The sequence below is a fragment of the Mastacembelus armatus genome, chromosome 23, assembly GCF_900324485.2.
Source record: "Mastacembelus armatus chromosome 23, fMasArm1.2, whole genome shotgun sequence".
NCBI classification, from domain to species: Eukaryota; Metazoa; Chordata; class Actinopteri; order Synbranchiformes; family Mastacembelidae; genus Mastacembelus; species Mastacembelus armatus.
The window spans coordinates 2,022,749-2,036,408 of record NC_046655.1 but is presented as its reverse complement, the minus strand read 5'-3'; the positions used below and the strand labels follow the sequence as shown (position 1 = coordinate 2,036,408).

The following is a 13,660-nucleotide window of genomic DNA, read 5'->3' as shown; positions in this document are numbered from 1 at the left end:
AAGTATAAATATTAGGGCTGTCAATTGATTAGAATATTTAATCACAATTAATCGCATGACTGTCATGAGTTAACTTATAATTAATCGCAACTTAAAATATTTACATTTTAATACTCTAATCAACATGGGCATGGACAAACATGGATGCTTTATGCAAATGTATGTTTATTATTAGTTAAATTTCCCCTAAACATACAGCATAAAGAACATAGACATGTTTCAAAGACTGTAGATATGATTTTCAAAGAACTTGTTCATGTCTATTAAACACATGGAAAAAAAGAACCCAACCCCAAAGTTCCCATTATTTCTCTTTCATTGCACTGAGTCAGTTGCTCAAACAGACAAGCCTGTTTACATTTTCAGATGACAGGGCAGCTCACTTTTTCTGAACAACATGCCCTGACAGTGAAAACACAAGGTATGGATGTGGCAGGTGTTGCTAAGTATCTGCAGACATTGTTTAGTAAATTAATTTATTGTTCAGAAGACCTTTTTCTTTCTCCATTTCTGTTTGCTGCTGCTCTCTTTAGTGTCTATGGCTGCATTTTCGATTTCTCTTACTACAGACTGTGCCATGGGTCAAACAGAAAAGTGCGCGTTAATAAAATTAGTGCCGTTAAATTTAGTTTGCGTTAACATGTTATTGACGCATTAATTTTGACAGCCGCAATAGATACGTATATTTTGGATCAAGGATTTCCTGCTTTCTTATTGGCTTCCATTTTCATATAATTTCATTTCATACCAAATGATTTCATTAGGTATTATAAGAGACACTCCACTCTATACATCAGCACAACAGTCATGTCATTCTCACCACTCCCCAACTCTTGTGCTAAGATTATACAGAAAAACTGCTTTCGTCACAGCTTCCATTTGGTTGTACGTAGCCATTTCTTTTTTTGATATTAGCAACAGTCACCAACACCATTTGCAAAGGTGTTTAACATTAAAAGCCTAACACTGACTCAGAGGGCATAATCTCTCCCTTTTATGGTAAGTTTTTAATTTGAAACCTCTGCAGAAAATGTGGAGATTCTTTGAAAATGCATCTTTAAAAACAGCATATCATTAACATTGATTCAGTTAAATGTAAAATACTTGGTATATCAGTAAATATGACATTACTGGGTTAATAATGTTGTTTCTAACTCCAGTCCTCGAGGGCCACTGTCCTGCTTGGTTTCCAACTATCCTGCCTTACCCACTGCTGATTACCTGGATCAGGTTTGTTCAGCCAACCAGAAGCTGCCAGGGCAAGGACAGTTGAAGCAGGAAAGCATGAAAGCTGAAGTGCAGCTACTCTACCGACACTGGCAACATTTCACTATGAACACTGAACAGGCTGTCACACACACACATGCAATAACACTCTTTTTTTTTAATGGGACACTGTCCCTTTGAGAAGGAGACTTTCTGGGGCAGATGAAGGTTAGCAGAGCTCACACGTGCCTCCTCTCTCACATGTATTTTACAGAACAACACTGCTGTCTTTCTTTCTCTCAGAAGCAACAGCATAACAAAAACTCAACAGAAGTTTGGACAATATTTTACACATTGGTCTCTAGTCATTCATCCATGGGAATCAATGCAGAAAGGGGGACTAATTTCAGTGATCTATGTACTTTATACTTTTGACTGAAACAATATGCAAAGTTTACATAGAGAGAACAGAAATAGTATCTATGTGGAATGACAAGTCTGCTTGTGGGATTTACTTGGCCAGTACTTTGATTAATATTAAGCAGTCCTAAGTACTAAAGAAGACTATATCAGCTTTAATTGCTTCTTTGTTTTTTAAGAGCCTGACATAGAAAACAGGAATGTATATGCACAGTAAAAAAAAACCAAATACTTTACAAAGTGAAAATATCGAAATGTTTACCAGTAAATAGGAGTCACTACTGCAGCAGCAATACCATCAAGTCTTGCTGAGCAAGAACTAAAGGTACCTTGGATTATAAAATAAAGCCTTGGATCTTTGGGGAATTTTTGCCAATGCACATCCTCTGTTTTTCCATTTCCCCATTCATGCTCCTTTAGTATGCTATTAAGTAGAGCTGCACTAACTAATCGATAAAATCAATAAAAACCTTAAACAAAAAAAATTAGGTGGCAGCAAAAGTAATTATAGATTAGTTAGGTCCAGTGAAATAGCTGTTTCCCACAGCACATGGTGACACACTGAGCAGTTGTGAAGGCAAAAATGGCAGAAGCAGAGAAAAGTGAAAGTCACATTTTCCATAAACAGTTTTACATGTCCCTTCATTTGGGTTAATGTGCCACTTACTTTTGCTTTAAGTGAGAAATTCAAGTAAACAAGTGTCTTTTCTAATGTAATAAAATTTAAGAGCTGTTCAAATGTCTATTAATCTATTAATAGAACAGACCAATTTATTGATTATTAAAATAGATGTTTGCTGCAGCCCTACTATAGAGTACCATCATAAATTCTTAAATAAAAGGCAATATTCAAGGAATGTCAAGCTACCCTAGCAGTGTTAATTTCGTTAACGAAATATTTTCGTTATAACTTTCGTTGACGTTTTCGCGGACAAAAACGAGATGATAACTGAATAAAAATGACGAACACTTTGATTAAAATACATTGACATTTTCATTAACTAATAAAAACGAGATGAAAATGTGAGTGAGGAACGTTTTTGGAAAAGATCCAATCAGAATTAATCTTGTAAGACGTGTAAGAGGCACACACACATTTGAAAAGTAATTGATCCAACTGACAACGTAGGATGCACAAGTACACGACATCATCATAGCCTACACAGGGTTTCTGTCTGACTTAAACTATAATGAAATGGCAACAGCTGGGAGACAACAAAGAGAAGATATATGGGTCAATTTCACGTTTGATGGAATAGCATTACTGCCAAATACAGTTTTTCTTTTAAATATTTTGGAGTTGCACTTGAACTGAAAGCAAATATCTGTGTTGTTATTCTGCATGTGTGTGCTGTATGTGTGTGTACCTGAATTTCCATGCCCTGCTCCAACAGTCTCTTGGCTTGGTTCTCCACCTCTAGTCTGGCTCTGCTAATCAATAGCAAGTCGTTCTCAATCACTTCAATACCGCTCAGATCCACACCATGTGACAGATAGTCTGAAGCACGTGAAAACAAACACAAACAATACACACAAATAAATAAAAAGCAAAAATAATTACATTTTCTAATTTCTCTAATGTTTCCCAAGACTAAAATATCTTGTACTCCAAACCTAATCCTATACTGTTTTTTAGAAACGTAACAGTTTCTGGATATGAAAGGATTAATTAACTCTTTATAACCACCAGAGCATATCTTTACATTTTTACATGGTGTAATGCCATTTTTCTGAGCATTTCAATATGCTATACATCAGTACAACCCTTATACCCCAAATTTTAAAGATATGTACTATATAAACTACATACTAAATACATAAACTGCATAAAGTGCAATAAACCACAACAAATAAAGAAAATGTAAAACATAATGATGTATATGGAACGTTAGAAGTGCTATAACCAGCAGATCAGATCTACAGCAAAGCCGTGGTTTGAATTATAATGGTTTTGTTGTGTGTGCATTTTTAAACAACATTTATAATCTACTCTGTCTGAGATTTTTGCAAAGCCATTTGTGGTAGGAAACTGCTCTGGGACATGCTGAATGCATAATATGAAAAGTGTAACTCTTCCGCTTTTATATGCAAAAAGAATTATTGCTCGATCTTATTTAGTTGTAATTCGACAGGCATTTAAAAATAGATATGCCAATGACATCGCAAGACTAAGATTTCAGTCTTAATTATTGACTCTATTTTCCCCACCTACAAAGCTTCTTATGCCCCATAGCACACCTAAGGACCTTGGTCTACCTTTGAAGCTATAGCTTCCAGGCTGAAAATATGTAGAAAAGTATACAAGCAAGTGTTGCATCCATTCTAAAGGGGAGTTTTAAGGTGTGGTAAGTGTAGCAGTACAGGAATGCATTAATTGTGTAGTGTTTCTCAATTTGCTTCTGACAGGAGTGACAAAACATAAGAAATGATATACTACAGTCCAAGAAAACCTCACCATTAGGTATCAAAATCCTCCTTCTGAGAAATCAGAAAAGCGAGAAAGAGAAATAATTAGTTGTGTGTTTTAGCTATGTCACTAACTGACTAAGGTTAAACAAAAAGCATAAAGATTTTCTTTTTACACCTTATTTTGATTATTTAACTGATATTAGTATTTCTTTATTCCATTATTACTGTTTTTGACCCATCTCATAACATTTTATTGCCTTTTGCTTTAGAAGGGATCCTAGAATACACAACCCCAGCTTTAAATGAGAAACTTAAACATTGTTTTCAGCAGAAGATTGAGAGGCCACCGAAAAGCTTTAAACTATCATGGGAACAAAGGACTGGTACTACTAATAACATGAATGATAAAAAACAAGAAATAACATTTATAATACACTATGTCCGAGTATAGTTACATGGTTACATGGTCTTCTATGGCTAATTCTATACATACCGATTCATTTCATACATTCCAAACCATACTATTACTTGAACTAAATATACTTTGAATATTAATGTAATTTTATCCTGAATTTTTCAAAAGGACACATAGACTTTACCTTAGTATAACTCATGTTTAAATCTATCATGAAAATGTTTTTTCAGTCCTTGTCACAACAATGAAAAACAAAAGTCAGTCTGAAACTTTATCAACACAGCTTGGTTGTGATTAAATTATCATATTTCAGTGACTTCATTTGCACTAGTCAGCTTGAAAGATTTGTCAGCAGTACTTGTTTCAAAAAAGCACATAGCACTTCTGACTGTGTGTTAAACATTTCCATTCCGCTTTTGCCCCTGCATCGTTTGTTCAGCCATCTGCTTTGTAAAGCCTGATCGAGGCAGAAATACTGACAGGTATTGCGACCAAACCTTGCGCTGTGTTGATATGCAATTGAAATTTATGTACCCCTGTCAATATGAGAAATTTTGTCCAAGAGAAGATGAGTGCCTCGAGTAAACACGGGGTTATGACCCTTAAGCTTGTTTCTTTCCTGGGCCCTTCCAAGTGTGATGTGAGAAACCTTTATTTAAAGGAAAGGGTTGAGCTTGAGCAAGGTTTTGTAATGAGGATGCAGTTTTAAGTCACTTAACTGTCACTAACTGCATTAACAGCACACTTGAGTACACAGACTTTTTATAAAAGTACAACCACTACAGGGCAGATTGAATTATCATTAGTCAATTGTGGAATTTTGGAACAGAGAATTTGGAAAAACTCTGAGCATCAACAACACATCTAAACATGGCAACACCTGAAGTCACAACATTGTTAATACTGAGATCACAGCACAAAAGCAGCAGTGTGTTGTCCATGTCTGCAATCATGAGTGATTAAACCTTTCCCAAGATGCCACACACAAGGTATGGCAAAAGGCCTGTATTCACATAACGGAGGAAGATTAGTTAAATACACTTTAGGCATCAGGGTATCAGATGCTTTTTGACAACTCAATCACTATGATGATTTTAATTATCTCTCAAATAAGCAGAATGTCAAAGTTAGTTTATTTTACACGTATGAATAAAAATGTGCTTAGAATGTGGGTGTTCAAATGGACTCAAATCATGAAGTCCTCCATTATCCTGTTTTATCTGTCTGCTCACATGACATTAAAGGTATCAAGCTTCACTCCTTTAATCTCATTCCATCAAGTTTTGATTACAGCCCTAATGATAATTTTCCCACAGTATTAGCATCTTTGTGAGAGCCAAATGTTTTGATAAATCAGCAGGAGACAAGGTACGGGGAAATTAGCCACTGATTATGAGAGATGACGTGTTGATATAGGGACTGATATCAAACCATTTCAGATGTGCTATCTGTCTGGAGCTGCTGATTGTTTGCACTTCTTCCCATACAGAGAGAAAGAAAGTATTATCAGGCAGGTGGTGGGCTGAGGCACAGAGGACCAGAGGAATTGGACAGGAGCCACATTCAATTCAAAAGCAATCCGCTCGAAGTCTCAACACAAGTACAAAGCCTGCCAGGGACCACGATGGAACAGCTGAGCCCCTCTGTTTAGATGTGTTCGTTTGTAAGAGAGAGAAAGAGAAAAATAAAGAGGATGGTCTTTTCTGACTTGTCATAATATGCTCAGAGGACTGTCTGATATGTCATGCTTGAAGCCACACACACACCTAAATGCAGACATCACAGGCCATTGGATATTATGTGGTGTTCCCAGGGGATAAGTTGTGCTCTGGCACAGATGTGCCCTGTTTTCTTTGCTGGGGAAATTCATCCAGGCCATTCCTCATAGGAAAATGAAATGGACATCACCAATAATCCAAATTAGACATATATAAAAAGATGCTTTGCTACCTTGGAATTCATCACAGCATTGCAATGCTTGTATGGCAGAGTGTATCCTACTTGAGCATCACCTTGGTGATGGAGGTAATCAGCAGAGTGGGATGTGCATGGAAACAGGCAGCAGCGGATCTGCTTCCTGCTTATCAGAGGATATTTAACAGTCAGGAAATCATAATTATTGAGCTGAGGGGGATTTCATGAAGGATGCCAAAAACAGCAGCATATCAACCCAAGTCTTGCTCCAAGAAGTGTTACTATATATTAAGGACTGGATCTGTTTCAGTAAATTCTTTTGGGAATTAAGTCAGGTCTTTGCAAATGCACAAAAGTATTCAAGGATGAAATTTCATTCAAGAAAATGTCGACAGCATTTTGACCAAAAAAAATTTAAACAAGATTCACTTACTAGCATTTCACAAAGTTCTCAATCAAACCTTGATCAGCAGGTGGAGTTTGCTCAGTTGTCATAAAGTACAGTTACATCAACATTCCACTTAAAGCTGGTGAAAATAACACTAATAAATAGTAAATACCTCTTTATGCAGTTCATACAGTTGGGTTTCCCGAAGTACAATGGCAGTCAATAATAAGATACAATAATTACCAATATCAAAGGGATCATGGAAAGCTATTCCAGAAATGACAGCTAAAATTCAAACAAAAGTTCCTTTGCTGATCATAAATTTATTAGTGAAACTATCATATTTTTCATGTTATGACTGTAAACTATCAATGTAAAATGTCATGCTAACAAAACAAACCAGTAGAGAAATTTGAATTATTTTCCTCCAATACTTTCTTCACTATTTATTAATATAATAATGAATATAATTTCTGTCCACTTGGATTGGTAAATTGGAGCTCTGCAGCAAAACAGACTGCTCTGCCAGAACAAGAGAATTTTTTTTTTCTTTTTGCAGGAAGTTGTGTTTTCTTAAGCTTTCAAGAAGAAGGATGCCTGAAACAGCTTCTTCAACATAGAATGCATAAAGTAGTACAGGGGCTGTGCATCTGCCAGGCTGCATGCAGTGTGTCACAACTAGTGTAAACCATGATGTGACATCCGATATGTATGTGTATTTGCTTAACGGCACAAAAAAAATGTAATTTAACGATCTGTAATCTGATGTAAGCAAGGTTGAAACTGAATATTAATAGTTGTTGATCAGAATTAAGCATCAGAAGAGGTACAAATAATTTTTTTCTTTTCCTTGACTTGCACATTAAGTAAATCAATAGGAGTATATACTTAATACACTAAGTTACTGACTGTAATGTTAATAACTTTCATTATCAGGCAATGCATTGACTATATTTAATTAAGTCAAAAAACAATTGATTTTTTTTTAACTCCAAAGCAATTTCCTGAAATAGTTTACAAAGTATAATCAAAAGAAAAATGTATACAACACATTAATGGGTTAATGATTCCCATCATGATTAACTAAGTGCACAATTATACACATTCTCAAATTTTGTACAAATAAGGAATACTTATAAAAATAAACTGTTGAACTAATTTCATGACATAATATCCAAAATAAACAATTTTAATAATAAGCTTTCACTTTTTAATAATTACATACACTTTCTAAAAATCTAAATGTTATAAATAATATAAAGAATAATAATTTTTCATAAACAGTGATACTGGTTGTGGAGACTAAATGTGCATTGCCATCTTTCCTTTAGGGCAATACGCTATTAAGATGGTCCCTCTGAATCCTAATCTTGATGATTCAAGCTATGCCCCAGTTGAGCAACTGCTGATTCATGCATTTCTAACAATAACATGAATCAAGATCATTTTCAACTTCTTGCTGTAGAATGTACAGTACATTATACAGCATAATGAGTTTTGATGGTTTAGTGTCTCTATTTTAGAGTTCTTTAGTAGTCTGTGTATGTGTTTTTCTCAAGTTTTAATTTCCTCTCAGCTCTTTCATGAGTTATCAACTCTGAGGATGATCTTAACCTTGACCTTAAGTCATGAGGACATCAGCATCTACTGGAGTGGCATGTGTCCCTTCAGTTAAAAGCCCATAAATACACACATACACAGAAGTGCACTTGGTTTCACTCATGTGCACCTCTGATTAAAATAGCACAGTTGGGGACTAGACAACAGCTAACTGCCTTTAGACTCGTATTCAGACAGCCCAGATATCAGGTTGCAATATTAATGCATTCATTAAACATTTATGGATTTTCTTCTGTTGCATTCTACTGGGCTAACATCAATTTTAGGTGTGAAACTAGGCTCTCACATTATGGACATTTGCTAAGTAAAAAAGTCTGCAGCTGTCTCTTTCGTTGCTCTACACAACCCTGCTGTCTGCCATTTACAGACTTTCACTCAGTAACAACTTGTATCTGGGGAAAAACATGCCTCCCACTGAGTTGCGCATGTCAGTAAAACAGTCGGACTGGAAACCATCATCTCTGCTTACACTCCTTGAATAAACAAACGAAGAGTGAGAGATGAAAACCTGAGATACAATGACCAGATCAGGGAGATGTGAAAAATCAGGAGCTCTTGTTATATCATTGGAGAAGAGTATGTTCGAAAGAGCAGCAGCCTGGTCCAATTTGAATTTTGATTTATCAGCCTGTGTTCACCTTGGCCAGCAGTGCTGTTGTTGCCATGCCAATGCCAAGTTAGTTAGTTAATTATTCCATTCACTAGCTACCTTCCAAATATACTCGGCAGGCAGTAAGTACAACACACCAAGTGCTCCAATGATAGCCAGACTGGGACAATTAAGCATGTACCATCTGACAGGTGCTAGGCAAACACACACAGTCCTGAGAGGAAGGATGCTGCCATTAGTACTGTCATGGTCACCATTTACTACTTGGAAACCGTTGTCCTTTAATGGAGACAAACAAAGTTATGGAGTGGAGGGTCAGAGAAAACTCAAAGACATAAATGATCTGTGTTGTCTCTGCATACTGAAAATAGAATTACAGAAAGAGTATAGGCAGAACAAAATGAGACTGAAAAAACATGAAGTGTGCCTTGTGAGCCCAATTAGTCAAGTGCAAAGGTGTAAAAGGAAAAAAGGAGAATTCAGCTTCACAGAAGGAAGAAGTAGGGGGAGGGAGGGATAGATGAGTAGGATGGGCTACTGGAGGCAGATAGAGAGGCAGGAAGCAGGACAGAGAGACAGACCGACAGAAAAACCAGAGACAGCAGAAAGAGGAGAGGGGGAGGCAGAGCAACAGTGTCAGTATCTCTCTCACTCCCTCCAGGCTTTGTGGCTACATGCTTTTTACCAGTCAAATTTCCATCCTGAACAAACAGTGTGGTGTGAGATCCTTGAATGATGGACTACTAAGCTAAACCTCAGTCACTCACGCTTATCATCTGTGGGCACTACGCTACCTTTGGGGATTGAGATTACAAAGCCCTACAAGGAAGGAAAACACTCCGACGGACCCAGGGATGACGGAGGACTAGTTTTTGTCTGGAGGTAAACTAACACACAGCACAATCATATACTAATAATATTGTTGGTGTGCTGAAAGCAGTGCAATGTAAATGTGTTGCATGAAGGCACTGTAACATCAACACAGTTAGATAAACATACAGCATTGCTGAGATGTTGTTGAGCCAATGAGTCACGATTTTTTTTATAAGTGATTATTTTGAGAAGGGAATAATTAGACTAAATGAGTGGCTGTCAAACAGCAAGGAAACATGGGTCTTCACAAGCTGAGCTGAGCTCACAGCTTTCCAAAGAGACCAGTTCTCCCACTGTAGAAAAGCAAGAGAGAAAAGCAAGCAGAATTTGCAAGTAGAAAGCTTCTCAAGACTGCAGCAAAGATAAAGGTAACTTAACAACCATGCAAGAACGAGTCAACCAGTTACAGCTTAGAGAAAAGGTTCTTTCAAACTACAAGGGCAACACTAAATTACTTTCATTACCATTCTTTTAATTTTTTTCTTTCAATTTCACTGTTCAATGATTCACATTTCATAAAAAAAACAATAATATTTCTGAAGACTCAACATGCAAAGACATTTTTGTTTTGTCTACTGAACAGTCCAAACACTATAAACATTCGATATATAATGACCTAGAAGACAGAAATGGAACGCATCCTCACACTTAGAAATCTGGATTGATTTATTGCTTGACATTTCTGCCTTATTACAGACGAATAAAATTGTTATTGTTTGTTGTTTCTGACTAATGCATTAATGAACTAATCATTTCCCTGACTGACATGACATTTTACTCGGACCTAAGCGTCACTTTAGATACATACTTTATGAAAATACACCCAAACGTAGCACTGGAAACTGGGCGTTCCGCCACAAACTGGTAGGCGTGTTGACAGTAGTAGGCGTTCCATCAGATTGAACGTGATTGACTGGCTCTGTGTGGTTAAGGTTAGGGTATGCCCACGTCTGTGAGCATGTTCCACACTCCAATTTCAGGTTTAACTGCAGGCACTGTATATCTTTCTTTGTAAAGCCTACTACTTGAAAGAACCAGCCACTGTAAACTGTGAAAATCTATCAACTGTTCTGAAAAATAATGGAGCATCACAGAGGGAGTGTTCTTAGGAAAGTGGTTGGATCATCAATACTCTACCATACAGTGGATGAAGTAACAACACTGCAAATATTCACTATCAGTCAATTAAAATATTGAATTTCGATTAATCTTGCAATTGTCCATAGTTGTCAATCACAAATTCCATCCATCATCTATACCCGCTTATTCCTAATTAGGGTCACGGGGATCTGCTGGAGCCTATTCAATCACAAATTAAAAATACTTTTTTTTTATATCTATTCTGAGCTTTAAAGATATATTTTTAATGTTTCTAATACTTTTATGCTTTTACCAGTATTGGAGGGGACGAATATAGAAGTTTTATGTAACTGTATGTTTATAATTATTGCAACAATCCAAACTAATAAATGCTGTCCAAACTACAGTGGGCCCAGAATCATAATCACCGAATGTGCTGAATGGACAGGCCTATTTGAACCACAATATATCCTAGCTGTAATCCATCTCGGACTACACATACTTAAAATAGTAATTATATTAGTCTGTTGGTCACACTTATTCTCCAGCAAAAAAAATAAAAACTAGAGTTCGACTGTTATAGGTTTTTCTCGGCACAATACTGAAGCAAATTATTTATTATAAATTGGGCCAGTTTTCTTTTACTGGGTACTCACATTTTCAGTCTAAAAGTCACAGGCAATTTGAGTATCCGACTTTTAGGCATGCTCAGGTCCTAAGCAGAATGTGACATTTATAAGCCCTTAAGCCCAATGCTCTTTCTGTTGATGCCATCCTACTCTCTCCCCTTCAATCTCAACATACAATCACAAATCTAAAATCTAATAATAGGTATAAATTCATCCATATTGACTTGTAACATCCTAACTGAATATTGGGCCTCTATTTGTAATGCTAATGCTATTTGTAATGCTAATGTCATTTTGACCTTACTTTCTCACCTGAACCTGGTTGCTTTCTTTGAAAGAAAAAAAACAATGAACCATCTATGGAAGACCAGATTTCCAGCACAGTGAGGGTTTGGGCAATGCTTCAATTCACTGTCCATAAATGTACTGTCAATATAATTTCTTGTGTAACTGCATAGTGACTATGTGTAATTCCATCATAAAAATGGTATGTGACTTAGCAGTGGTTTGCTAATTAGCCATGTGGGTGTGTTGACATATGCAAATTAGCCATGTGGAGCAAAGTTAATGTTACATTGTTTGACAATATACACACCATGAAACTGTAACCACACACTTTCTAAGTCACAGCAATAACAACCCAGTGGTCACAGTCAGAATAATCATTTGCTAAATTTGCAAAATTAATGTTTGCAAAATCTAGCATTAGTTAATAATAAATAATAGTTAATAAATAACTGATCATTATTATTTTTTTATAGGTGCAGAGACTAAATGAGTCTAAAATTGCCCCTGCATTTCATATCTAATTAAACATATATCGCTTTGGGGAAAAAAAAGAATTTAAGCTGTGCTGTTTTCTCCCATGACTTTCTTTATTCACTCTTACAATTAGGTAGTCTCAACTTGTATACATCCACTAACATCTGGTAGAAAAGCAATTTGATTGATGCAAAAATACAACACTACACATGGATCCTGCCTGTTAATCAGCTTAATATGCTCAGGCATGGAACAATGCCAATTATGTTAAAAATGGCAAACATTCGACCGCTAATAAAAACTCTGGCCATACCCACAGTATATCAATTTCTATTACTGGGAGCATGACATATTTTTGCTAGAAAGCACATTTCCTTAACTGAGCAAATCTCTTTTCATAGTGTTGAAATAGCAGACAGTCACAATGGAAGGACACAATGTATGCGGAAATATAAATGTGCACACTAGTTCTAGAGTCACTTTCATCATTGCAACTAAAAGATGCAGGGTAAACATAAATTTCCTATCGTCCCACAAAGTACTACACAAAGTATTTTCAAATATCGAACCGCAGGACAATCAGTTGAGCCCTAAGCTGACTTACTGAGACTGCCCTGTTGTGACAGTCAGAGCATATGATTTCATACACAGAGACAGTCCGCAAAGAGTCAGTTCACAGTTTTCAGCACTCATTTGCTGAACACCACATGATGAGAACCATCAAAGACAAAAGGCAAAGCATCAAAAACTGATTAAACACATTTGGTACACACACAAGAGCAAACACTCACAAGGACAGCTGTCGTATTAGCATAGAAATAGCAAGCTATCTGTCAGGAGATGATAAATGAGCTGAAATTAGGTGGAGAGCATGTGATGCAACAGGTTGAGCAGATGGAAATGATCTGATTTTAATGGGATATTTTTTTCATTTAGTCTTTTTTTTTTTTAATGTAATCTTCCATCCCTCATGTCTTGTCTGTATAGGATCAAACAAGGAACCTGACGGAGGATGATGATGATGATGACAACAAAAGGGGAATGACATTCTCTGCTTCAAACTACTCCTCTCTGGCAGTTTCTTGAAGGACAAAGCAGCAGAAAGCAAGCTGTGGATATCCAAAGGTCAAATGATCAGTCTCAGTGATCTCCAAGGATTACACATGACCTACATCTTCTTCTCTGACTTGATGCAGTTCTGAATTGAGTCCAATCCAAAGGAACAACTACACAAGCTCTTTTTCTTTTGCAATTGAAACTTTTCCTCTAGTCATCACCTCTACTTTTTCCCTTCATTGTTTTCTGGAATATAAATATGAACATAAATATGGACC

General features: G+C 36.4%; 1 protein-coding gene across 1 annotated transcript in view; it reads right to left on the bottom strand.

Annotated features, from left to right (window-relative positions):
- Positions 1–13,660, bottom strand: part of cog5 (component of oligomeric golgi complex 5) — a 79,592-nt gene that overhangs the window by 42,110 nt on the left and 23,822 nt on the right. Inside the window, exon 7 of the mRNA XM_026326683.2 lies at positions 2,994–3,124. Within this exon, the coding sequence (XP_026182468.1) occupies positions 2,994–3,124 (131 nt within the window). The remainder of the gene's footprint in view (positions 1–2,993; positions 3,125–13,660) is intronic.